Raw genomic sequence first — 27,713 nt, forward strand, 5'->3', positions numbered from 1 at the left:
AATCAAGAGTCGGACGCTTAACCGACTGAGCCACCCAGAAGCTCTAAAAGTTTATTTATTTTGATAAGGAGAAGGCCGAGAGAGAGAGAGACAGAGACAGAGACAGAGAGAGGGAGAGAGGGAATCCTAAGCAGGCTACGTGCTATCATCACAAATTTGCATGTTGTCCTTGCACAGGGGCCATGTTAATCTTCTCTGTATTGTTCCAATTTTAGTATATGTGCTGCCCAAGCAAGCAAAAAATATATATTCTTGTATTCTAAACACCTTTTATTTCCGCCTTTAAATTATGAGGCATTTTTTAGTTTAATATTATGAAACTGTGATGCAGGTTGGCTATATTATCTATGAATGCTAAAAATGGCATTGAAAAATATTATTGGGTTGCATAAAGTTGAGAGTTACAAGGTGTAGGTGACTCATAGTGCCAACACACTAAGAGCTGGATACATAGGACCTATTGTCATTAGGGCTGTTATCACACTTCATCACTTCCAAGCACAATTGGATTGAGGACCCTGGAGACCAGGCCTGCTGTGAGTCACTAGGGGAGGAGAGGGCCTAGAGCCAGTTCCCCTGGAGGTGGTATGACGCAAGCCTGGGTCCCGAGAAGCCCCGGCTCTGACACCACTGTTCCCTCCCCCAGAGCAAGATGCCTCCAGAGGAAGAGACTCTCTTGAGCCCTGGAACCCCCAGATAAGCTCCTAGAGCACACCAGCATCCCAGGCTTTCCCACAAAGCCAGGAGCGGTGAGGGAGGCAACTAGGCCAGGCTCCAAAGCTGCAAACCAGACACGCCCCGCCTGGCCAAGCTTACGTCAGTGGGCTGGCCAGGTGGGGGAGGGGTGGAGTTGGCCTCGGAGCCAGGCGGTCTCACCCCCAGGGGAAGGGAGGAGTTGAGAGCAGAGGGAGGAGGGGAAGGAGGGAAGGAAGAGAAAGGCGGGAAGAGGTGGGAAGTGAGTTCAGGGAAGTCTGACTCAGGCCAGTCTTGACAGCTGTAGGAAGGGGAGGGAGATGGGGAATGTGTTACCTCCTCGCTCCAAACTGGGCTTTCAAGACCCCTGCCTACATCTCCATCCTCATCTCATGCCATCCCCAGCCATGCAGAACTACTTATAGGTCTCTTCAAAGGCCTATAAGGGCTAATCCACGCCTTTGGTTATACACCAGGCTAATCCACCTGAATTGCCTTTTCCTGGCTCATCTAGCTCAAGGCTTGCTTGAAAACATCACTTTCTCCATGAAGTATTCCCCAATCCAGACACAATTACTCTGGTCTCTGCACTGAAATCTATAGATGTCTAAAGTAGACTAGAATTGTCATTTATTAATTTAGTACAATGTTCATAAGCTTTAGTGTGCATCAAAATCACCCACGAAGATTTTTAAAATGTGGATTGCTGATTGCAGAGTTTCTGATTCTAATTCTGGTCTGGGGTGATGTGGGAGGAGGTAATTGAGAAGACATGACTGCTGGTTGACCCTCAAGGAGGTCCTGGGCAGCAGGAGGCTCACCACCCCCTCCCCTGTCCTTGGAATGTATGCTCTGCCTACTGTTCCCACAGCGGGAGCTGTTCCAAGGATGAAGTTTTGAAAGAGTAAGGTGTTGAGATCACCTGGACTGAAGACAAGGCTGAACCCAGGTTATGCCTCTGTATGAACTTTTAAGATTAGGCGGGTGGGTGCAGACATGTATTTCTCTTGTGGCCCTAAAAGCCAAGCCTCCTAAGTAAGTTCCCTTGCTTATTAAACCTGCCTCCAAACAATCTGGAGTGATCTGCTTGTTTCTTTGGCCTCTCTGCCCTCTGTGTATGGGGCCAGTTTATGAACCAACAGGTGGGGTCAAGAATTTTAATTTCCAGGGGTACCTGAGTGGCTGAATCTGCTAAGTGACCAACTTTGGCTCAGGTCATGATCTCACAGTTTCTGGGTTCGAGCCCCACATCGGGCTCTGTGCTGACAGCTCAGAGCCTGGAGCCTGCTTCAGATTCTGTGTCTCCCTCTCTCTCTGCCCCTCCCCAACTTGTGCTCTGTCTCTCTCTCTCTCAAGAATAAATAAACATTAAAAAAAATTTTTTTAAGAATTTTCATTTCCAGTAAGTGATGCTGCTGGTCCAAGGATCATACTTTGATAACCACTGGTTTGGTACAAGAAATGATGCTTCGTGGGCATGATCAGCACTTATTTATTAATTCATTCAGTGAATGTCTACTGCAGGCTTGCTATATGCCATACATAGACCACTTGTTCCATAGTCAATAATAACCAAAGCAGAGGTAGAACCTACCCCCATGGAGCTTCCGATATTAAGCAAATAAACATACTGTTAACTATACACTAACAAGTTGTGATAAGTGCTCTAAAGGAAAAGAAAAAGAATATTATAAAAAATAATAATAACAAGAACCTGTTTCAGACTGGGTGGTCAGGTAAGGCCTTTTGGGTGACAGAGACATTTATACAGGCATCCTTTAGACCAACTCCTACAGGATACACTTACTGCTCTGTATGGTTATCTATTCGTAAATTGTTCAGCTAACCGCTAGACTGTGTGCACCTTGAAAGCTAGAATCTTGTGTTATTAATATTTGGGCCTTCAGCATGCAACAGAGAATAGAGCCTTGGTAAATAGTGGGAAAATGGATGGAAAGATGGAAGGATCACTGGAAGGATGAATAAATGGATGAATAAAATGTCAGATGTATGTATATATGCATACATGGATGGATGGATGGATGGATGGATGGATGATGAATGAATGGGTGACTGTCTCTGGCAGGAACATGGAGCACCAGAATTCCTGGTGGTATCAGTAAGACAGGAGTGGAAACTAACAGAAATTTAGCTGATTCCTTTGCTGTTTTCCAAACTCTGTCTATCATTTAAGGTGACCACCAATGGCCCCTCTTCCCCAAAGCTCCCTTGATTACCATTGTTAAGCCCCACTCCCCACATGAAGGAGTTACTGTCACTTCTTGCATTCCCACACATGCCACACTGACTTCAACACACACAACTGCCTAACACTTGCCATGTGCTCACCACCTGCATGCAGTTTCTCAGGGCAAGCCATATTCTCTGTGTCAGTTTTAGAAGCCAAAAGGAGAAGGAGAGGGAAAAAAAGAAAGTTATTCTCTTACGGAGCCAAAGAAGGCATAGAGCTCAGAGGGGGGTAAGGAGATTCTGGCTCTGATAATTTATCACATGACTTCAAAATAGCACTTTCAATGACACATTTCCTCTAGATATGTTTTAGGCTGCTAAGAGGAGCATAGTTTATTTAAAGACTCAATTTGAGTCAAATAAGGAGAAGAAAAAGACCCAGGGTCACTCTGGGGTATTTAAAAATGGGGAGTGGGGGCGCCTGGGTGGCTCAGTCGGTTAAGCGTCCGACTTCAGCTCAGGTCATGATCTCGCGGTCCGTGAGTTTGAGCCCCGCGTCGGGCTCTGGGCTGATGGCTCAGAGCCTGGAGCCTGCTTCCAATTCTGTGTCTCCTTCTCTCTCTGCCCCTCCCCCGTTCATGCTCTGTCTCTCTCTGTCTCAAAAATAAATAAATGTTAAAAAAAAAAATTTTTTTTTAATGGGGAGTGAAAAGAAAACTATATACAGACCAGTTCTTTCCCTTTGAAGACTCACCACCCGGGATTGAAACTCGATCTGCTTTGCAGGCTTCAGACTTCCATACACTTGTTTCCATTCTCATCGAAGCTCTTGGCCACTCAAGCCCAATCCTACACCAAAGACATTTGAATCTAGAAGGGAATTTCCAAAGGAGTTAGAGGTAGGAGAAGCACTCCCTTCCATTCAAAAGAGGACAGAATGAAGAATCTGGGACATGAAATTCCCCAGAGATTGAAACACAATTCATCTCTATTGTGAAGGATCTCAACAGATGACTCTCAGAAGAGGGCAAGAGGACTAAATACCTTTTGTGCACATGAATAGCTAACATCAATATTAACTAAAGAAATGTAGAGAAAGCAAGATTTCATATGTATACGTGCATGCGCGCGCACACACACACATTTTAAACCATAATGTTCTGTGTGAGTCAGGATGTCCTGAAATGGTCCCAAGTGGAACTGTAATTGGTACATTTCTGAAATCATAAGGCAGTAGTTCTCAAGTGCAAATAAAATGCTTCCCCTCCCCCAAAAAGGAGAATGTGAATTAACATCAATTTATTTCCAATTCTGATCATCTAGCCTAACAGAACCATTTGAAATGTAAAAACAAAACAGCAGCAAAAAAGAACACAAATCACAGATACTAATCACAAAGACATTCATCTTTGTGTTATATGTAACAGTGAAAGACTGAAAAATGCCTGTAAGTCCAGCAACTATGGAATGCTTGTTGGTTAGACATTTATAGAATATTATTTATCCATGCCTAATTATGTGTTCTGCAGAGTTCTTCCTTGGGGGATGTGCTGGCAGCAATAATTGTCAGGGGTGCAAGTTGCAGGTCCTTTAGGAGAACACCCTGGTTGAGTCTCTGAAGTCCAAAACCTGGTTCTCAGCTTCTCAAGATCAGAAACTGGCTTTTCTTAGTGCACCAGCTAAGAACAGAGTCTTGGTGACAAATTTTCACTGATACCACTCAAGGCTTCTATAGCCATCAAAGGTCAATCTATTAGATCACAGTAGATGACATGCCTTTCCAAACAGCAGAATATGTGTATCCACTGCCCAAAAATCTGTCCCTCAGCTGATATTGGGGTAAATGGTAAGAAAAATCAGATTTCTTGGTGAGCTGCATGTTTGAATAAAAGAAAATGTGTAGTTCTGAGGAGTATTTTCCACGTAATGGTGAGGCTTGATGAAATGTTCCTGATCTATAGGACAGACAATTTCTCTAGTTGCTCTGTTCTGCAACACCCCCCACCCCCCCAGGGGCATGTGGCACCTGACTCCTACAACATGGACAACTTCTCCAGTACCCAGCTCCTGCAATGCAAGTGACTTCTATAGCATCAAGTTCCTGCGGGACAGATGGTTTCTTTAGCATCCAGCTCCAGCAGTTTAGGGTGGCCAGCACCCTCCAAAGAGTTCAGCTTATAGTTCAGCTAACAGGAGGCACTGGGAAGAGATCTGAGTGCAGGTAGAGACATGTCAGAGTGATTGCTCCCCTGGTTCCCTCTCAACCAGACCACAAGGAGGCAATAGCTGCGTTCCTCCACCTAAATTCCTGTTGGACTGTCTCTCCCTCACGGGTACAGTTTTGGCTGTTGCTCCTTCAGGACTAGGGGTGGCAATAGGCAATGCCCTCCCACATCTCTAGTCCTGAGTACTTTGTCATTTACTTGTCACGGTAGCCCTGCTGGCACCTTTGTAAATAGTCCCTTCATTAAACTCCTCAGTGACACATGGAGTAAACCATCTGCTTTCTGCTGAGACCTTGGGGGGCTCAGCATCCATGAGAAGGAGGGGAAAGCAGGGATTAGAATTTGTTACAGAAAGCTTGCAAAGAGAAAGACTGAGGTTTCTGACATGCAAAAGGGGATCATGTAGTAAGATAAAAGCCGTAAATGCTTTTTAAACTATTTCTTAGATTATTCTGTAGTTAGACCCATGGTTCATTTTCCCTATTATAAGTGGGTGGGAAGTTGTACAGGAGGCTAGCTTAGCTAAAGAATCCGGAAATCACAGTTTTTCTGCACATTCGCAGTTGAAGTGTGATATAAATCTGTCACCACTATAGGGACATGGTTAATTAAATGATAGAAGGATAGATGGAATATTAATGGTGATTACAGCAAATTTTAATAAGAGCTTACAATGTACTACCAAGTGAAAAAGTAAAGCATGAAACTTAGTTATTTTGATCTCAACTATGTTAAATACATACACATATATGCATAGAAAAGAAAAACTTGTAAGGAATTCACCAAAATGTACAAACAGGTTGCCTTTAGGTAGTGGGATTGGAGGTGGTATTTCTTTTTTCCTTTATATTTTTCTTTATTTTTCAATTTTTATGCAATGAGTACAAATTACTCTTGTAGCTAGAGTTTTTTGTTTTTTTTTTTAAGAGAACACATACATCATGTTCTGCTCACACTATCAGAAACAAATCAGACTGACCCTGGCAAGTCCCAGCCAAGGAATTTGCCTCCAGATATGCGTTGGCCTGATTAGTGCCAGGAACCTCAGCAAACAACTCTCTGAGTTAACTCTTTCTTCAGAAAAGAGTAGGAGGTGGTGAGACAGGGACCCTTCTGATGAGGTCAACCTGTAGGAATGAGGTTGCTACCATGGATCCCATTGTCCTAAGCACCTGCCATGGAAATGTGGGGAGTTCTTACTCTTCCAGTCAGGGTTAGGTTGGGCCACCTGTAGTGGGCTGCTGAGAAACAAGTTGAATCAGAACTAGTCCTGTCCTTGAGGAACAAACATGGGACTCTGCCACCAGTGACATGCACAGGGTATGAATGGTGTCTTTGGAGTATGGAAAACATAAGTCCAGTTTACTCAGGAATGAACAGAGATGTGTAAGTTGATGTCCCTTTTCCCACCCAAGTGAATGTGGGACTGCCTTTAGGCCTTCGCGTGGGCCTTTCTTTCTACTTGAAATCCCATGTCTATCAGATTCTTGCTGACTTACCTTTGAGTGTCTAGGTAGAATCCTAAGAGTTCATCTTGGTAGAGCCAGGCATTGGCTGCTCTGTGCTGGCCCTTTGGAGGCAGCAGACAGGCGCCCCCTGCTGGAGAATGTGCCACACATTAGACCTGGAGTCAGGGGCAGAGAAGTATGCTGAAAGCCTGCGTTGGTATTTCAATATTTTGTTTTGTTTTGTTGTTGTAGGGGAGGAGAAAAAATGTTCTCTCTACCCTTCTGAGTTCTTAGCTGAGACCCTTGTAATAAAAGACAGATTAACGAGGAAAAAAAACACAGAAGTTTATTAACATGTATACTTCATGTATACATGGGAGATACTCAGGAGAAGAGGAGGTCCCTGAGGTAGTTTAGAATTCAGAGTGAAATACCAACTGAATAGGGAAAGGGAAGTGGGAATACAGGCCTCTTAGAGGAGATAAAATGATTTTTAGGAAAGGTTAGTGGGCCTTCAGAATAGATGGCAGGTATAATAATTTGAGACAAAGTTTGTCTTCTGGGTGTGGTATTGACTTCTAGCCTCCTTTCCTGTAATGAGACAATTTTCCCTGGTTGATGACACCTTTAGGGAGGGGATCTATGATAAATGAGCTCCTTTTGAAGGATCTATCTTTATTTATTGTTATTTTTTTAAGTTTATTTATTTTTGAGACAGAGAGAGAGAGAGCACGAGCAGGGGAGGGGCAGAGAGGAGAAAGAGAATCCCAAGCAAGTTCCGCACTGTCAGCACAGAGGCTGATGTGGGGCTTGAAGTCACAAATTGTGAGATCATGACCTGAGCTGAAATCAAGAGTCAGATGCTTAGCTGGCTCAGCTACCCAGGTGCCCCGGGAGAATCTATCTTTAGGCGGGTAAGAAGAACTTAGAGAAAACCTCTCTCTGCATCGGTTGCTTTTCAAGGGCCTACACTCAAAATAATCAATACACAGAAGTGGCATCTTCTGAGATGGCATGGTCCGCCACCCTTCATGGTGGTTACTGAGGTTGTGGTTTTCAGTTTCCCTCCTCTTGGTGACCCCCCCACCCAGGCTAGCCACGGTCCCCCCATCAGAAGCCAAGCCAGTGGAGAGAGCATTCCGCAAGGTCCTCACCCTACTCTGCCTGCAGATCTCATGCCGCCAGTGCCCAGGGCCAGGCCCAGACAAGGGCACGACCTGTTAAGAGGAGAAGAGAATCAAAAGAAAAAAGGGGGGAGGGGAGGGGTGTGCACGCCTGGGTGGCTCAGTTGGTTAAACATCTGACTTAATTTCGGCTCAGGTCATAATCTCACGGTTTGTGAGTCCGAGCCCCACAGTGGGCTCTGTGCTGACAGTGCATGAGACTGCTTGGTATTCTGTCTCCCTCTCTCTGTCCCTCCCCCACTTGTTCTCTCTCTATAGCTCTCTCAAAATAAATAAAAATAAACTTTTAAAAAAGCCGGGGAGTGGAGGGTGGATGAGAACCTAAGACTGGACTTGTTCAGCTTCCTGGTACACTCACTTGGAACATCTTTGCTTCCTGATGGTCAGGCTGCCATAAATCCTCACTGTACCTCCTCCATCTACCAGTGTTGGGGATCAAGAGGAAGAAGCTAAAAGTTCTCCATACAGAGCCCTGAGGGCTGGGCTGTGCAGCTGGCTATTTGCCTAGTCCAGAGCAGAGGTGGTATCTCTGGGAAATGCCCCTTCCCCTTCTGAACCCTGCTCATTCCCTTCTTTCCAACCATAGCCATTAAGTCTACCCAGCCGTGGGAGACATCTAAGCGGAAGGACCACAGGCACGGCCTCATTATCTGTTCTTGCTCCCTGATGACATACATAACTGCAGCTTAACCTACTGAATCAGTCATTGCTAGGTGATGACAAGGAGAGAAGAGAGGACAGTTGTTGGATGTACCAGTCTTCCCTTCCTAGTCCATCTGTCTGGCCTGGCCTGGAGACTGCTATGTCAGCCTTTGGCCAAGAGATCACTCAGTAATACATTTGGGTTCTGTTTGCATTCTTATCAGAACATGTGCTCATTTTAAGGCTGTGCTTCTCAAACAGTAAAGTATAAAAGTAAAGTACCTGGGGGTCTTGTTAAAGCCCAAGTTCTGACTTGGTAACTCTAAGGTGCAGCCTAAGATTCTGTCTTTCTAACCAGCTCCTAACATTGTGAGGATGTAAGGGACCCAGTCTTGTATTCTAGGCTTAGTAAGGTATTATTTGATCTGTGAAGATTATCAGAACTCCAGTGTCAGAATTAATCACAGGGTTTCATCTTCTCCCCAACATCTGACTCAAACCTTAACATATCTTTTCTTTTCTTTTTTTTAATGTTTATTTATTTTTGAGACAGAGAGCACGAGCAGGGGAGGAGCAGAGAAAGAGGGAGACAGATGATCCGAAGCAGGATCCACGCAGACAGCAGTGAGCTGATTAGAACTCACGAACCATGAAATCGGTCATTCAACCAACTGAGTCACCCAGGCACCCCGACATATCTTCTGACTGACTCATCTGTCCCCTTGCTAGCCTGGTGATTGCTAGCACAAGTAATCTTTGCAGCCCTAACACCTCGCATAGTGGATACCCAACAGTTTTCAATAAATGAATGAACACATTAATGGCTTTTGAAGGCAACTTATAAAAGATGTAGGTTTGTTAATAGCTAGGACAACATTTCCCAAACTGTGTTCCTTGGAACACTAGTTCTGAGGAGTGTTAATAGATATTTATTAAATGATGAGGGAGAGTGGGAAGGTTCTGTAGTCAATCTGGGAAATGCTGGATTAAAAATAGACATCTGAAAAGCTTCTCAAAGCCTTTAATAAACAAATGGTCGTTGCCAGTATCTAAGAGAGGGATCCAGGAGGCAGCGTTACCCTCCCTTACTTGACCACAGGAAATTTCCTCAGAAGCATCTTGCAGGGCTGGTGTGCTGAGGAATGTAGCAGACAGTTGTCACTCTGCGTTTTCACCCAAGGATTGTAGATTACAATTAAGTTACATAAGAGATCTAGAGAGAGAATAACTCCTTATGAGAAGAGGATATGAGAGCTGAAAAGAGAGACTACCTTATCTGTCCCCCTTTCAGACTGAGTCATCAGTCTTTTAAGGTCTTATAAGCCACTATGGGGCTCTCCTTCCTCTTCTGGATAACCCAGGGAGGGGTCCTCCTCTTCCTGCTCTGATGCATTGTAGCGGCTGAGGGGGAGGCCAGGAAACCTAGAGAAAAGAGAACTCAGAGGACTGCTTGGAGCTCAGTCCCCTAAGAGGCTAAGGGCTCTAGTAAGTATCTCCAGGAAGAGCTTTAGTGCAGCCAGAAAGCAAGGGGTGGGAGGAATTTAAAAGGGATCACATAAAGTGCGCCTGAGTGGCTCAGTTGTTTAAGCGTCTGACTTCAGCTCAGGTCACGATCTCACAGTTTGTGAGTTCAAGCCCTGCATCGGGCTCTGTGCTGACAGCTCGGAGTCTGGAGCCTGCTTCAGATTCTGTGTCTCCTTCTGTGTCCCTCCCTCACTCGTGCTCTGTCTCTCTCTGTCTCTCAAAAATTAGTAAATGTATGGGGCGCCTGGGTGGCGCAGTCGGTTAAGCGTCCGACTTCAGCCAGGTCACGATCTCACGGTCCGTGAGTTCGAGCCCCGCGTCGGGCTCTGGGCTGATGGCTCGGAGCCTGGAGCCTGCTTCCGATTCTGTGTCTCCCTCTCTCTCTGCCCCTCCCCCATTCATGCTCTGTCTCTCTCTGTCCCAAAAATAAATAAAAAACGTTGAAAAAAAAAATTTAAAAAAAAAAAAAAATTAGTAAATGTAAAAAAAAAAAGGGGGAGGGGGAATCACATACAGCAAGTTGGTCCCTGAGATTAGGGCTGAAATAAACTGAAGAAAAGAAAGGAAGAACCTAGAAAAAGGCCTCATGTGAATCCCAGAGTTCACTTACCTTAAAACAGTGGTTCTCAACTAGATGGACATTTGCCAGTGTCTGCAGACACTTTTGGTTGTTAGAACTGGGGAGAAGTGCTACTGGCATCTAGTGGGTAGCAACCAGGGATGGTGCTAAACATCCTCCATGGCACAGGACAGCCCCTATAACAAAGAATTAGAAGCTCAAGGGGCGCCTTTGTTGCTCAGTCAGTTGAGCATCCAACTCTTGATTTTGGCTCAGGTCATGATTTCATGATTGTGGAATCAAACCCCACAGCGGGCTCTGTGCTGGGCATGGAGCCTGCTTGGGATTCTCTCTCTCCCTCTCTCTCTGCTCCTCCCCCACTTGCATGCTCTCTCTCTTTCAAAATAAATCAATAAACATTAAAGAAAAAAAGAATTAGAAGGCCAAAATAGTGCCACTGTTGAGAAAACTTGCCTTAAATGTTATTCTGAAATGTCACCTTTAATTTAAAATTTAGGATGTTGTGAGGCACCTGGATGGTTCAGTCGGTTGAGCGTCCAACTTCGGCTCAGGTCATGATCTCACAGTCTGTGAGTTCGAGCCCCGCATGGGGCTGTGTGCTGACAGCTCAGAGCCTGGAGCCTGCTTCCGATTCTGTGTCTCCCTCTCTCTCTGCCCCTACTCTGCTCATGCTCTGTCTCTCTCTCTCTCTCTCTCTCTCTGTCAAAAAGAAATAAACAATAAAAAAAATTTTTTTTAATTTAAGATGTTGCTTAAATTCAACTCTTTTACCATAAAGAATTGGGAAAGTCTATTTAGTAGAAGAAAATCCATGATCATCAATGTGATGGTCCAAATCTTAGTCAACAATAGTATTTTGTAAGCTTAAATCACATCACAAACAAGGGGACATGTTTTGCAAGGAACTACAGAAATAAAATGCCTCACAGCAAATATTTTCCCTAATTTAAAAGTTTAGGATGTTGCTCAGATTAAGATAAATAAATATTATGAGTAGAGATGAGAAGGATCCGACTCATGTCTATGCAATTATAGAAATTCTTGCACAAGTGCATGAAGAGACATGTAAGAGGGTATTTTATCACAAAGTTGTTTGTGATGGTTGGAGTGCTGGGTGCAGTGAGGTGCAATGAACCAGCTATACACACAACAATGTAAATAGATCCTTAAAACATGGTGCTGAACGTTGGGGGCGGGGGAGTAAGAACACAGAGACCTCCAGCGCGATACTATTGATTGAAATTAAAAATACATGCCCACAAAACAATGCTTTCAAGAACATTCACAAATAGAATGATTCACAAATCTTAGTCATCACACAAACTTTACAGCTGAATGCTTAGGAATCGGGCACCACTGCCACCTGGTGGTAGTGGTTAAAAATTGAGGCATAATTCCAGTTGGTTTCTTTGGGGTGTTTTTTTTGTTTTGTTTTGTTTTGTTTTGTTTTGTTTTGTTTTGTTTTGTTTTTAAAGAATTCCACTTGCTCCAAATCTTTGCCAATACTTGATGCTGCCTGTTTTTTTACGTTTTAGCCATCTTAGTGAGAGTGTAGTACTATCACAACGTAGCTTTATTTTTTTTTTTAATTTTATTGAAGTATAGTTGACACAGTGTTACATTATTTTCAGGTGTGCAACATAATGATTCCAAAACTCTGTACATTAATTACACTATGCTCACAAGTGTAGTCACCATCTGTCACCCTGTGCTATTACAATATGATAGACTATATTCCCTATGATATACCTTTATTTAGTTTTGTTGTAGTTAAAGGTTTTTTATTTTTAAAATATTTTTTAATGTTTATTTATTTATTTGAGAGAGAGAGAGAGAGAAAGAATGGTCGGAGTAGGGGCAGAGAGAGAAGGATACAGAATCCCAAGCAGGCCCCATGCTGTCAGCACAGAGCTGGATGCAGGGCTTGATCTCACAAACTGCAAGACCATGACATTGAGCTGAAATCAAGAGTTGGATGCTCAACCTACCTGAGCCACACAGGCACCCCAAGATTTTTGATTTTTAAGTAATTTCCACACCCCACGTGGGGCTTGAACTCACAGCCCTGAGATCAAGAGTTCTACACTCCACCAACTGAGCCAGCCAGGTGCCCCTCTATGCTATACCTTTTGCCCACGTGATTTATTCATTCCAGAACTGAGAGCCTGTATCTCCCACTCTGCTTCATCCATTTTGTCCATCCCCTCACACCTCTTCCTTCTGGTAGCCATCAGTTTGTTCTCTGTACTTACGGGTCTGTTTCAGTTAAGGTTTTGTTTTGTTTTTTACTGTTTATTTATTTTTGAGAGGTGGGGGGAGGGGCAGAGAGAGAGGGAGACACAGAATCCGAAGCAGTTTCCAGGCTCTCAGCTGTCAGCCCAGAGCCCGACGCGGGGCTTGAACTCACGAACCCTGACATCATGACCCGAGGCGAAGTCGGACGCTTAACTAACTGAGCCACCCAGGAGCCCCTCAACTGAGGTCTTTTAAAGATAGAATTTATATACTACAAAATGCACAGATATTAAGTGTCTAACTCATGAATTTTGACAATTGTGTACATCAGTGTAATCATCACTTTAAATGCTATAAGAGAATATTTCCATCACTCCAGAAAGTTCCTTCTGCCCTTCCCAGGAAATCCTCCCTACACGTTACCTTACCAGCAGCCACTGATCTGATTCTGTCGCTATAAATAAGCCCTGCCTGTTGTAGAACTTCATGTACGTGGAACTATACAGTGTGTACTCTGTCAGTGCTCCACCCACATCTCTTGGCACTCACTGTTCCTGTGCACACCTGCATTTCCGTCCACAACACCTGCAATTCTTTGGCTGGGGGCTTTCTTTGTGTGTTCTGAGACCTGAGAGAGGCAGCTGCTTAGAGCCAGGGAGTTAAGGACCTCCCTCCAGCATTCTCAATCAGTGGCTGATGGGAGTTGGTACATATATACTCCAGCTCCCTCACCCCTCAGTGAGGATAACTGAAATGGGATCCACAAAGTGTCCCATCCGTCCCTGCTGGGACTGAGGCCTGGTTTCCCACAACCATAACCTCAGTAATACACACTATTAGTTCTCCTCCCCCGTTGCCTCACTTATCCTGACTCCCCTGCCAGTGCTTCTTGGTATCAACTCCTGACTCATGGACCCTATCAGAATTAACAGTGGTCTGGGGGGAGGGGAGTGTGACATTGCACCTGGACATAAGAACCTATAGTCTTCTTTCTAAAGACCATCAGAGCTCTGGGGAAGAAGCAAGAAGAAGGTCTCATGAGACTTTGTCCTAAGTTCTTTCACAGGTAAGCTCAGAAGACTTGACTTCTGAGCTATGTCTGTGAATGGAAGTTCTTAAATGGCACATGGCCTGAAATCACCAGGTCTCTTATGATCCCAATGATGATAATCAAGCCGGAATTCCACACACTGAGAGAGAAGGCAGGTGTGAAGTTGCTATCTGTGAGTCCTACGGAAGGACTTGGGACAGATTTTGGAATAAAGCACCACATCTAGATCTTGGAGGAGATGCTGAGTTCTTTTGGGCCCCAACAGGTGGACCAAGAACTAGAACAATGTGATCCTTGGAATAGAGTGCCACCTCTGTTCCCATAAGAACACAGCATAGAGTGGCCAGTGGCTGGACCCACTGGGCCAACTGGAGCCCAGTTCTCAGAACACTCTGAAGCCCTTGAGCCCAGGTGAAAGAACCTGGAACTGGACTCCTTGCTGTCCTGAAGCTGCATTCAGTTCTGGATGTAGTCATAGACTCAACACACTTGTGTCAGGCCCTGCACAGAGTACTGGGGATATGCGGTAAACCGGATGTCTACCCATTCCTCTCTGTAAGGAAATATAGAGCATAGTCTCATAAGCAAGAAAAGGCCGTGGGACATTACGTGTGTTGCTGGGATAGATTTCTGTACAGATGAGGAGCCCAAACTGGGGAGGGCTGAGTGCCCCAGAAGAGAGCCCAAGGGAGGTGGTAGAGGGGCATGCCAGGCAGAGGCACCGCATGAGCAAAGGCTTGGAGGAATAAGAGCATGGTGGGTGGTTCTGTCTGATGGAGTTCAGGGCTAAGTGGCCAGAGATGAAGTTAGAGAGGTCAGCAAAGGCCCAGTCATGGAAAAATGTGCATGCCATGCCAATGAATTTGATTTCATCCTCAAGTCAATTGAGATTAAATAATTTTAATTGAATGGACTAATAATAATTGAATAATATTAAGCAGATGGATCATGTGGTCATTTCTGCATCTCAGAAAGATTGCTCTGGAAGGAGTATGGAGGGCGAGTTAGAGGAGGTGAAACCAGAAGCAGGGAGACAATGAAGCCAAGAGGTCACAGAGGCCAAACTAGAGCAATGGCAGTGGAAATGTAGAAGAGGTGATAGATATGAAAGAGGAGAAGGAGATGAAATCAGTAAGAATGAAGAAGGGCGCATTCGTGAGGGATGCCCATGTCTGCCAAGGGCACCTGGATGGTAGTAGTGTTGTCCACCTGGATGGGGGCACTGAGAGGTGGGGTATCTCTGGGTAGATAGGAGATAGTAAACTTACTTTTAGACATATTTAGTGAGAGGTCCATGGGATATCTCTGTCACCATTTCCATCACTGCCCTGACCACAGCATTTTAGAAATATCTTTATAAACTTATAAATGTTCAGTGCCCATGTGTCCATTCCACCTCCCCACTACTTGTGAAATGCAAGCTCCTTGAACATGGAGATCCATTTATCCCTCATTTCTATGGTCCAGGACCTGGAACAATGACTTGTGCCCGACAACAGGTACTCAATAAGGGTCTGTTGAATGGTAGGGCAGGTGTCCTCATGGAGGTATGACTTCAGTCTATTGCCATCACTGAGTCCTCCTTGGAGTCAGATCCCAAGCAAATAGATGAAATCTCCCTTTAAAGAAGTAGAGGGGTGCCCTTTCCTTTTTTCTGCCATCATGTGGAGGCCCTGAAGTTTGGACCAGGCAGCATGGGAGGTGGCCAGACCTGGGACATGGAGTCAGATGGCTCAGGATCCCAGGACAGGACAGGCCGTGGAGCTGGCTGTGTCCAGACCAGGCCTCCTGGGGGAGAGTGCCCATACCTGGGGTGCTTAATGCAGGTAGATGGGCAAGTGAGGGCACTTGAGGTTGGAGGAAGGTGGAGCAGGATGTGGGATGAGGGGCCAGGAAAGATGGTCCAGGGGCAGGCTGGCCATGTTGGCTGTGCCATCTGGCAGGCCTAAGACCTGCTTGAGTTCAGTTTATCCACCTTAAACCAAACAAGGACATTGTTTCCTCCACCCATCAGCAGGGCTGGTAATTCAGACCTAATGGATCCTGCATTGTCGTCATTGAGGAGAGGCTGTATTCTCTGGCATCAGTCCAATACTTAGCAGCGAGCAGGAAGGCTGCTGGGTGAGGCTGAGAGGTGTGGGCTCAGCCAGTGCACACATCCCAGCCCTCACTCTGACCTGGGGAAGAGATGGAGGAACCACCAGCTCCTCTGCCAGAGCCCAGTCTCAGGGCATCTCTGTCTTTATTGTATTGATCCCAGCACTTGAGTAGTGTAAGTACAGCTTATAGGGCTTTTAGGGCTTCGCTTCTGCTCCACTTCTAGGAATCTGCACTCAAGCTTGGCATCATAGTGTCTGCACACATCTCACCTCTCCTCTTCAGGGTCCTTATAGCTGCCCTGGGAGTCAGGCTGGTGATCAGCAGGCTCATTTCCCAGACGGGAGTACGTGCACAAGCCCAAAAGAAGGAAGGGATACCCTCAAGTTCACCCAAAAGTTTGGTCTGGGCTGGGACCTGAGGGTGAGCTGGCCCTCTCCTTCTGCCACTCATTTCCATGTTCATTCTACTCTAGCCATAATGCACTCCTCAGTATTTACTTCCTTAGCATACGAAACTTGCTCCTGTCCCAGGGCCTTTTCCTGCAGCTTCTCCTCTGGGCAGACTCTTCCCCCAAATCTCTGCAGGACTCATTCTTTCTTGCTTATATGATCAACAGCTACTTAGGAAGCAGCACCTATAGACTCAGTGGGAAGGCAAACAAGGCCACAGAGTCAGCTTCAGGACCCCACTGCTGGAGGGGGATATGGGGTGAGAAGCAGTGATCTGATCTCCCTGACCATTTCAGACTCACCAGGTGCCTCTCTCCACTCACTAACCTCACCTTAGCTGCATTGACCTGTTTCCTGGATGTGCCAAGCTTCTTCCTGACTCAGGGCCCTCACACATTCTGTTTCCTGTCTGCAACACTGTTCCACTGTTACAACCTGCCCCACCCACTCACCCCTTGGCCTTATCTGACTTCCCAGATGGATAGGCCAGTCTTGGATCCTCCGGAGGCACTGAACATATCTCATGTGTGAGATTTACTTCACTGGCAACAATAAAGCTCTGGTACCAGTCACCTATCTGCCTTATGACAAGCTGCCTGAGGGCAGGAATTGTGTCTGACTTAACTCTCTGCTGTGTCCAAACGCTCAGCATGGAGCTTAGCTGCTTATTAAACTCTTGTTGAGTGAATGGATGAATTCTGGATTAATGAATGAGGTTTATTTGGATACCCTGACATCCATAGGGGTGCTGTCCAATAGCGGTTGGATAAGGGGTCAGGTTCATATTTGGGTGGGAGGACAGATTTGAAGTTTATCACTATAGTGAATCCAAGAGGTGTTTGAGTGAGGAAAGAGACTTTGGGCAGGGAGGATGGTAGGTGGGCATCAGGCTGCCCTTGATTGTACTCTGAACTTTAAAGGATGCAGAATTCAAGCCGCTTGGTCCCTTGAAGCAGCCAGAACCAGCAGCAGACCTCCCTGCCATATTGATAAAGGTCTAAGGTCCAAAAACAAGGGAGGCGACAAACTCCTTTGTTTCCCTCTGTCCCCTTCTCACTCTAACCTGGATCACTGGCAGACAGACCTGGGGACCAGATAGGCAATGCAGACAGGCTCAAGAGCTTCGTCATGTGGAAGGATGGGGGCCTGCAAGGGGCTGGACCTGCTTAGCCTGGAGGTGCTCACTGGGGTTCATGTAGGTGCAGGAGGCTTAGAGACAGAGCTGGGACTGCCCCAAGGAGCCTCAGGGAAACAGACCTTTCGTGTGAGGAAGGACTTAGTTCCAAGCCATGCAATGATGAAGCTGGTAGGTAGTGAGCTCCTCTTCCCTAGAGGATGAATGACTTCCTGGCAGGGCTGCTGTAGGAAGGTCTGAGTGGAGGATGGTAGACAAGACCTAGGTGACCTTAAAGTTACCTCCCCTCCCCATTAATGAGATGTTCTTGCCTTAGGACAGGAAATCATCCTTAAATATTTGCTCTGCCTGGTTACACAATGGAAGGATAGATACCACCTGGCTTAGAGGCACCTGTGAGCCTGGGAGCTTCCTGAGGAGGGGCAGGAAGATCTTGAAGCTGAGTCACTGACCTGAGGCTGGGCGTGGCTGCAGATCTGGGACCTCTTATCAGTCTGTAGGGGTGACTGTCTGGCTGCCTGGAGTCCCCAAAGGGGCTATTCTTGAAGAAGAATCCTTCCCATTGTGTCATGTAACTTTCTTACAACTTATCTGTAAGCTTGAAATGTTTCAAAATAAAGAGTTTTTTAAAAAACATTGAAACTTTGATTCATTTTGGAAAGAGGCTCAGCATCTGTAGTTTTAAATTCTTCCCAGGGAAATTGAATCTGCCAATGGAGCTAAAAATCACAGATCTAAATTAATTAGAAAAGTGAATATATAATAACATTTCATTATTCTGTTCTGTAAATCAGAAATTCTTTGAAAGCAGATAACCAAACATCTCATTCATGTATATTGTATAAGTATGGGGGAGTTTTAGGTACTGATTTTTCTTGAAAAATGGGTTCTGTTTTAACCCATTAAAACCCATTAAACCATGGGTTTAACCCATTAAACTGCAAATGGAATATAATACATGAAAGGCATGAGTGTATCTTCTTTATGTTTTATTTTGCTTCCCCTCCGCCCCCACTGTGTCAATTATGCCCTTTCATGGTGGGGGAGGGAGAGGAAAGAAATAAAAAGAACTTTTTTTAAAATTTATTTTAACTTTTATTTTTGAGAGAGAAACAGAGTGCAAGCCAGGGAGGGGTGGAGAGAGAGGGAGACACAGAATCCGTAGCAGGCTCCAGGCTCTGAGCTGTCAGCACAGAGGCGGACGCAGGGCTCGAACTCACCAACCATGAGGTCATGACCTGAGCCGAAGTTGGACGCCCAACCGACTGAGCCACCCAGGTGCCCCAAGAACATCTCTATTTCTATTTACACCCCACTTCATCCTCTGCAAAAATGTTTTCCCATCTGCTGTCCCCACTCCCCTGTTCACAGCAGCCCCAGGAGGGAGACAGAGTCAGAACTGCCATCCTCATTTTGTGCATGGGTAAACTCAGTCCTAGTTAATGAAAGTGTCTTTTCTGAGATCACAAAGTTGGTTGGTGCAACACCAGCAAAGGAACCCAAGGCTCCAGCCCCTCTTCTCTGCCTCTTCACCTTTCAGTGGCTGCTTTTCTTTTTATGTGTCCTTCTGATCTGCCTGTCTGTCCTTCTCCCTCTGTCTCTCTGACTCGGTTTCTCTCTGTTTTTCTACTTCAATTTCCCTCTCCCTCTCCCTCCAGCCCTCAGATTGGTGTTAGCTTTGTAGGTTGTCCAAACTTTCCTTCCCTCTGGAAATCTGCCAGCCACGTAGGCACAGCTCCAGGCCACCACAGGTTCAACATCTCTGATGTCAGGGTGCAGATATTCTCTGGATGACGCTCCTGCCTCTCCATCTGGCCCCAGATAAGGGTGGGGATCAGCCCTATAAATAGTCTCCGATCATCCCCCTGGCTCAGGCCCCAGCCAGCCTGGACCAGTCAGTCCAGGATCAGCATGGCTGTCCGCCTGTGGGTGGTTGCCCTGGCCATGGCCGCCCTCCTCATTGTGGACAGGGGTGAGTGGACAGAGCCTGGATTCTCTGTGGCTTGGTAATGGTAGATGAGCTTGTGGGGGCAGAGACAGGATCTGGAGCACCCGTGAGGCCTCAATTTTCCGCATATACCCTCTTTTTGTACCTCTACTGTGGTGGGAAAAGTCCTGGGCTAGAAGAAACCTGGGTTCAAATCCTGACTCTGGCCCCAGAATTGCAAAAATCCCTCCTCTCTTAGGGCCTCTGTTTCTCCAGCTATAGTGTAGGAAGTTGTCCTGGTTCAAAGTTTCTCTGAGCAACTACTTGGTGAGAGATTGGGGAGGCAGCAGGAAGCAGGCCTATCTCAGGAGAGGCAGGTAAGTCTTCTGGCTGCAAGGTGGTGGGTGCTGAAGGAATCTTGGCTTGGGTCCTCTGAGCTCCTATCTGCTGTGACAGGCTGTGCTTGTGGGACAGACCGCAGCTGTGTGAGCCCAGGGGAGCCCTTGTCCCGGGCTAGACACATGCAGCTGGAGTGGGGTCTCCTCAGGCCCTGGAGCCCCTCTGCGGTCTCACACCTGCTGTGTATCAGGCATTGTCCTGGGCCCTTAAGACATATCAGTGAGCAAACAGAAAGAGAACTGCCCTGATGGAGCGGAAATCCAGCGGGGTAGGATGGAGGGGAAGAGACAATAAACAAGATAGGTGCAATGTTAGAAGGCAATAAAGGATAAAGAAAACATATTGGGCAGTGTGAGGGAGGGGGCTGCAATGTTAAATCAGGGGCGTTCTCTCTAAGAGCAAGGCTTGAAGCTGGCAAGGGGTTGAGCCATGTGGATATCTGAGAGAAGAGGTCCCAGACAGAGGGAACAGGCACTGCAAAGGCCCTGAGGTAGGAGCACGCCTGGAGTGTTTGAGGTACAGCAAGAAGGCCATTGTGGCTGGAAAGGAATGAGAGGCAGGGTGCAGAGCAGCAAGGAAGGAGATGATAGAGGCAATGGGGAACTATACTGGGTAAGGCCTTGAAGGCCAATGTAAGAACGTGGCTTTCCCTCTGAGAGAAACAAGAGGCCCCGAAGGGTTTCGAGCAGAGTTGTGTGTTAAAAGAATCACTCCAGTTGATGTGTTGAGAATAGACTAAAGACGGAAGCAGGGAGATTTCTTAGGACCCTCCTAGAAGGCCACCAACCTCATGGCCAGTCCCACACCCATTCCCCTCGCTGGGGACATAGGCCTAGGGGCTGGGGCAACAGAGAATGGGTCTGGGGGCTCCGGCCCAGCATAGCCTGCTTACTCCCAACCTGGCAGCCATTCTCTGAGCAGTTCTCCTGTTGGGAACACTGAGGAGGCTGCCCTGAAGAGAATCCTTGTGTCCTTTCAGATTCCTGCCTGGGCTGAATGAGGATGGGAGTCCAGGGCAGCTTGAGAGTCAGTGTAACTTCCAATTCCTGAACACCCACTATGTGGCGGGGCATTGACACATGGGGGCAGAACCATAGGAGCCCCAAGGAGCTCAGGTCATAGGGAGGCAGGACTGTCATGATAGAAGCTACTATTTGTGGTCTGAATATTTGTGGCCCCCAAAATTTATATGTTGAAATCCTAACTACCAAGGTGATGCTACTGGGAGGTGGGACTCCCGTGAGATGACTAGATCCTGAGGGTACAGCCCTCATGAATGGGATTAGTGCCCTCCAAAAGAGACCCCGGAGAGCTCCCTCACCCCTTCTACCATGTGGGGACACGGTAAGTAGGCGCCAGCTATGAACCAAGAAGAGGGCCCTTGCCAGACACCAAATCTGCCAGTTCTGTGACCTTAGACTTCCCAGCCTCCAGAACTGTGAGAAATAAATGTTTGTTTAGAAGACACCCACTTTGTGGTATTTTTGTTATAGCAGCCCAAATGGACAAAAACAGAAGCCTTAATCCAGGTCTGCCCAGGGAACTCTGGGAGACATGAGGGAAGGCTTCCCAGGGAAGTAGCGTCTGAGCCTTGAAACGAAGGTAGAACCAGTAGAAGGGTGATAAGGACATCTCAGGTAGAGGGACACAGCATAAGCCAAAGCAGAGCCTGTCCTGGAAGAATGGGCAGCAAGGAATAGCTGGGGCATAGGAAGATGGAGAGGTGTACTAGGAAGTGAGTTTGTGAGGGAGTTTGTGAGGGCTCACGTAGGGCCCTCAACATAAGATGAAGGAGCTTAGTGATCCTGGCAGGGAGCCATGGAAGGCCTTTATATATTTTTAATGCTTTTTCATCCCCTAACAGTTATGGACCATGAAACAAACAAATTTTATCACTCAATGAGTTCTGACAATGCATGTACCTGTGTAACCCAAACCCCTATCAAGATACAAAACATTTCTGGGGCATCTGGCTGGTTCAATTGATAGAGCATATGACTGTTGATCTCAGGGTCATGAGTTCAAGCCCCAGGTTGGGTGTGGAACCCACTTAAAATAAAAATTAAAACAAACCAAAACAAAATATTACCAGCACCCCAGAAATTTCCCTCATGCTGGTCAATCCCTTCCCCCACCCTACCCTCAGAGGCAACTGCTGTTTTTTTTCCCTCCACGATAAATTAGTTTGGCCTGTTCTAGAAAGTCACATAGAAAGTTGTATTTATTGGGGCGCCTGGGTGGCTCAGTCGGTTAAGTGTCCAACATCGGCTCAGGTCATGATCTCACGGTCCATGGGTTCAAGCCCCACGTCCAGCTCTGTGCTGACAGCTCAGAGCCTGCAGCCTGCTTATGAATCTGTGTCTCCCTCTCTCTCTGCCCCTCCCCTGCTCACACTGTCTCTCTGTCTCTCAAAAATAAATAAATGCAAAAAAAAAAAAAAATTTTTTTTTTAAAGTTGTATTTATCCCCAGGCTGCCCTGCGCCTTGGCTCAAGGTGCCCCTTCCATATAGTATATAGTCTTGTGTCTAGCTTCTTCCGCTCAGCGTGTTTTGAGATTGAGCCATGTTGTCGCATATATCAGTTGTTTCCCTGTTTTATTGCTGAGTTGTATCCCACTGTATTGTGTATCATAGTTTATCCATTCTGCTATTGAAGGACATTTGGATAATTTCTCATTTCTAGTTTTATAATCACGGAGGGTTTGAGCACTGTGGTGACAAGGCTGGGTTTGCATCTTGCTGCCCCAACGCCATGCTTAAACAGCACATCAGGGGTCACTCCGTCTCACTTTCCTTCTTCCTCTCTACCTTGGAAATGTCTTAAAACGGCAGCCTCAGGGAAAGCTAAAACCACAGTGGTGGGCACACTTCCAGTGATGGAGAACTCTCCACTTCTGGAAACAGCATCCTTCACTGAGGTATGTTTCCACTGAGAGAAAATTCTGAAACTCAAACCTGCCTCCCTGCTGTTTCCTTGCACAAATGGGTTCTGCACTGTGAGGTTGAGAAGAGCTTGTCTCTCCCTTGGCCCCAGGACAGACCTTCAGAGACTTCAGGTAGCATCCTGCCCTTCTCCAATTTATGTAGACACCTTACCTTCCACCTATGGCATTAGATATGGCTCCGTTCCCCCTTGCACCTGTCATGTTCTCCAGTCATATCAGTTTGTTCGTGTGCAAGCAGTGCACCTAGACCATGGAGGGTTGGGTGGCACAACCGTGTATGAGACAAGAACAGGCTGGGAAGTGACAGACCTGTGTGCAATCCCAGCTCTGCCCTCAACAATCTGTGTTGCTTTACCTTCTGAGCCTCTTCCCTAGGTTGGGCAAGTTCCCCAGGAAGCAGACTCAGACAGGCATGCCGTGTCTTGGGGCATGCTCACGGGGGTACACCCATGAGGGATGAGGAAAGTTGTGATGCTGTGCAACAGAGGCCCCCAACAATCTTACAGGGAGCTTTCGAGCTGGGGTGGCTCCTCCACATTGTTTTGAATAGAGATGAGGGGTTCCGGCCGTTGTACAAACACCAACCTGTCATTGGATGTGGGCTGTTCCTGGGTCGGGGATGCAAACATGGGTGAGGCAGCTCTGTTCTCTGAGGGTAATTCCTAGCAAGGGACTTGCCAGAAGTGGCCAATACTCCTGGCAGCTGAGGAAATGAGCACCTTAGTCCTGCAGGTGGGATGTGGGTAGCAGACCACAGCATCTACCACTGCCTCCTTTCCTCCTTGTTGCATAATAGTGATAGAGATGTGAAGACTAGTTAATTAAGATCATGTATTCTCGATGCCTGGTACATAGTAACTGAACTATTTTTATTATTATATGGGATTTAACAATCCTAGTGGGATCTGACTAATAAGGAACAGGTCGGAGCATCACCTCCCTAACTCTAGATTTCCTGTCTCTGTGCTAGCAACCCAAGGTCACATCAGCTTTCTGGGAGCCCCACTGTCTGGTGACTCAGTACTTTTCCTTGCGAATTGCAGACTGGGTAGTAGCTGGAACAGGTCTCCTGAAGCAGTCCTCAGACCCCGGACCTCCTGCCTAGAGCCATTATCACCTAACTCTTGCATTTTTGCCTTTCAGAAGTGCCAGTGTCCGTGGAGGGAAAGTTCACTTTCTCAAGAATGGTAAGGCAGCCGCTTGTAGTTTTGGCTCCAGGGCTGCCGTTCTGGCCTCGCTTCCATATCCATGCTAGGCAACCACCATTTTTCTTCTTTATACTCTTGCTCAGACAACTCAAGATGGCTCCGAGGTGGCCAGCATGGCCTCCTGAGCCTGCATGCTCCCCAGGTTAGCCCTTCCAGGCTGAGCTGGCCCAGCCCCTTTGCCAAGGTCCCAAACTTGCCTTCAAGGACCTCGAGAGATCTGCCCCAACCTGGTCTCCAACGTCCCTGCCAGCAGTGAGATCCCCTGCCCAGGCTCAGCAGGACTGAGTGCACTCTCTGCTTTGTGTAGTACAGATGGGACAGGCTGTAGGGTTCAGGCCAGAGGCCCCCTGGCCCCTTGGCCCCCTGGTGTGACCAACCTCCCCAATCACACTCCATCATCCATCCCTTCACTGCAGGGGACAGACACCAAATTGTCTCTGAACCCTGATTCTACCTTGGCCCTGGGTCTGATGTCCCCAGGGATCCCAAGGCAGTGGTGCGGGCCTCCTTGAGATCCCCCAACCCACCCTTCATGTAGGTGAACGAGGAGGCTCAAAGCCACCTTCCCATCCAGCAGCCTCAGCAAGTTCACACTGTCAGCCCATCAGAACCCAGGCTTATTATTGTGCCAAGGAACCAAGTACTTTACACACATTATTTCAACTAACCCTATGTGAGAAGAATACTATATTTATTTACAGTTTTTGCAGATGAGGAAAACTAAGGCCTAAAGAGTAGAAACAGCTCAGTCAAATTTACACAGTTAATCAGTGCAGAACTCAGGCTCCAGATCTCATCACTGTTGCATGGCACTGCCTCTCTCACCCTGTCCTGTCCCACGCTCCCATCCCAAGCCCTGTCTCATTTTTCCAGCCTTCCCACACCAGAGGTCTGATGGGTCATGTAGGCCAGAGTGAGTTGGGGGGCCCTCAGCGAGGAGGAGCCCCCTGAGACTGCTGGGTTGTTCTGTCTCCTGGGGTCCTCACTGGGACCAGCAGCAGAGGTTCTAGTTAGGCCCTCTGAAGAGTGGGAACCCATCCCCAGGAGCTTGAGGGCATAAACTCACTCCTCACATACAGACATAGACAAATGCATGGTTGCCAACAGACTTGGGCTCAGCAGACACAGACACACACTTAGTCATGCACGCACACATAAGCAAACATGCCAAGGGGCTGTGAGCGGTTAGTTTCATGCTCCCTGGACCAACAGTGGGGCCATCTTGAATCTGGCTCTCCCCTGGAGCCCATGACTCCAAGCAGAGTCCCTGGGTCCCTCCTCACTGCCTCTGAATCCTTGAGTGCCCTCCTTCCCTTCCTCTCTTCCACAGCCCATCTGTGAGCACATGGCGGAATCTCCAATCTGTTCCCAGACATCCATCCCGGTCTGTGGCACTGATGGGGTTACATATGACAGTGAATGCCAGCTCTGCTTGACCCGGCTGTAAGTCCACCGCACACCTTCCCCTCGGCTTGCCCCATGTCTGGTGCATTCAGGTCTGAAAGGAGCAAGACTTGACCTGCCTTTTCCTTCACACACCTTGGCCTGACTCCTCTGACACTGCCCCCAATAGAACAAGCACAAGTGTGTTTCAAAGAAGGCACACGGCTCCGAGCACAAAACCTCAGCTGGCAGGGGGTTGGGGAGGGCGTTGCAGAAACCCTGGGTTCCTTCCCTTGTTCTGTCCCTGACTGACTTCATTTGTTCATTTATTCCTCCAGCCAACAATCATTTATTGAGCACCCACTACATGCTAGGCACTGGGGATATACCAGGGCATAAGCTAGACAGCATCCCTGGCCTTCTGGGGCATATGGTCAGCCCAAGGGGGAAGCCATGCTAATGGTTAGCCAACTGTGTGGCATAGAATCCTCAAGGCTCAGGTGGGGGCACCCAGGGTACTGTGAGTGCAGGGCGAGGACAAGGGCAGGGACGACTTCCCAGCTCAGTTCTGAAAGATAAGTTGAAATTAGCTTGGAAAAAGAAGGAACAAGGAAAGGCAATTCCAAGTAGTGAATTGGGTTTGGAAAGATCTAGAAGGGAAAGAAAATTTGTATTTGAGAAAATACAAGAAATTGGATACACTGGAGTATAAAGCTTAAAGGAGAGTGGGAAGAGGCAAGAAATGAGTCTTGAGAGGTGAGAAGGGCCTGAATATCACCTTGGTATGTCTGATCACCTATTTGTCTCCTTTCTTCATTAATAAAACCCTTGAGGGGCGCCTGGGTAGCTCAGTTGGTTAAACATCCAACTCTTAATTTTGGCTCAGGTCATGATCTCATAGTTTGTGGGATTGGGCCCTGCATTGGGCTCTGCTCTGCTGGTGCAGAGCCTGCTTGGGATTCTCTCTCGCCCTCTCTCTCTGCTTCTCCCCACTCGCACTCACTCCCCACTCTCTCTCAAAATAAATAAACTTAAAAAGACCCCAAAACCCTTGAGCTGGGCCAGAGCTAAGCAGGATCATGGAAGATAGTCTTCAGAAGCTATAGCGCTCTAGACAGAGGGGCAAGAGAGCAGCAGAATACTGTCCTTAGATGGGAAGCAGTGGGGGTCAAGGCGGTTTGTGGGGCAATGAGGTCTGTGGACAGTTGAGCCTCTGGGGCAGCCTGGTGGAGGTATGGCTAGAGTTCAAGACAGAGTCAGGGCTGGAGACAGATTCAGCAGCCATCAGTATACAGTAGTAGACAAAATCCCAGGAAGCTCAGATCTCCTGGGGGAGGATGTACAAGAAAGAAAACCTATAAAGGGATGTGCCCAGGGACCCCCAGGACCTGCCCTGCACCTGCACTGGGTGGGGGGTGGGGGAGAGACATCTCAGCAGGGTGTCTTGATAGACGGGGCCAGGCAGGGTCCCTGAAGGGTATGCTCTAGTCCCTGAGGAGATGGCCTCATCTTTGTCTCCTTTGATCCTAGGAAAACCAAACAGGACATCCAGATCGTGAAGGATGGCAAATGCTGACCCCATAGCAGCCTCTTAAGCCAAGAAGCTTCAGGTTAGAGAAGAGTGGTGAGAGTGGAGGATATGACATGAAATAAAAGATCCAGCCCAACTCAACCAAATGGGCCAGTATCTTTGACGACTTTGGTGAGGTGGGTGGTGGCAGTGGTGGGTGAGTGTATGAGGGTGGTGGGTGAGGTGGGGGGATTTTGCCCTGACCTCCCTACTCTGAATCTAATGTCTTCTCCATCACTCTAATGCTCCTCAATGCTGTCATGTGTCCCCGCCAGAGGTCCCAAGTATCTTTGGCCCTCTTGTGGAGGTCAGCCCCTGTCCCCAGCACACTTATCTGCCCCAGCCTGCTTGTCACTAAGGTCAAGAACTTAAGGGATGTGTGTACCATCTACCATTGCCTGAGGATATGACTTTGGGAGAGTCCTACACCCCTCAGAGCCTTCTCCTTGGGCTGTACCAGTACCCCAAGTCTTACACACACACACACACACTCACACACAGGCTGATACCACCATGGCTGATATTTAGGTAGTATACACAATATATCTGAGCTACTTGTTAAAATATTGACCTAGTTCTATAACAGTTAAAAATAGCTGCCCCAAGCCTTTGAGTGTCCCCCTGTACCCTGGTCACCCACAGGAAGATGACTTCCAGACTCTGCTCTGTTCTTTTTGTCACCATCCATTCTGACTTAAATATGTTGGCATTGGACACAACTCCAGGCACACACAGCACACGTGGACCTATACAATGGCCCATGAAAACACACAGCATCCAGAAATCCCCCCCTCCCGAGCCCCCAGCCTGTGGTCCATGTCAAAT

The 27,713-nt window shown here is 47.2% G+C and overlaps 1 protein-coding gene, 2 long non-coding RNA genes and 1 other non-coding gene across 6 annotated transcripts in view; 2 read left to right on the forward strand and 2 right to left on the reverse strand.

Annotated features, from left to right (window-relative positions):
* The window catches only part of LOC122204892, a 50,629-nt gene extending 39,971 nt beyond the window's left edge, over positions 1-10,658 (reverse strand). For 2 of the 3 annotated variants that reach the window (XR_006195825.1, XR_006195826.1), the window contains exons 1-3: positions 10,517-10,658; positions 6,608-6,707; positions 3,613-3,753 (exon numbers count right to left, since the gene is read on the reverse strand). This is a non-coding gene — a long non-coding RNA (uncharacterized LOC122204892). The remainder of the gene's footprint in view (positions 1-3,612; positions 3,754-6,607; positions 6,708-10,516) is intronic. The other variant, XR_006195827.1, reaches the window with a different exon arrangement.
* LOC122205698 lies at positions 133-235 on the reverse strand. Its single transcript, XR_006196206.1, has one exon. It is a non-coding gene; the product is annotated as a U6 spliceosomal RNA (small nuclear RNA).
* LOC122204893 lies at positions 6,295-18,092 on the forward strand. The gene is made up of 2 exons (XR_006195828.1): positions 6,295-6,494; positions 17,773-18,092. It is a non-coding gene; the product is annotated as an uncharacterized LOC122204893 (long non-coding RNA).
* A 950-nt stretch (positions 18,093-19,042) lies between these two features.
* On the forward strand, positions 19,043-26,934 carry SPINK4 (serine peptidase inhibitor Kazal type 4). Its single transcript, XM_042912688.1, has 4 exons — positions 19,043-19,428; positions 23,871-23,914; positions 25,266-25,378; positions 26,849-26,934. Exons 1-4 carry the CDS (start codon positions 19,368-19,370, stop codon positions 26,892-26,894), a joined length of 264 nt encoding a protein of 87 aa, XP_042768622.1. The 5' UTR covers positions 19,043-19,367; the 3' UTR covers positions 26,895-26,934.
* The last annotated feature ends 779 nt before the right edge of the window (positions 26,935-27,713 follow it).

This window comes from Panthera leo, chromosome D4 (assembly GCF_018350215.1).
Source record: "Panthera leo isolate Ple1 chromosome D4, P.leo_Ple1_pat1.1, whole genome shotgun sequence".
NCBI classification, from domain to species: Eukaryota; Metazoa; Chordata; class Mammalia; order Carnivora; family Felidae; genus Panthera; species Panthera leo.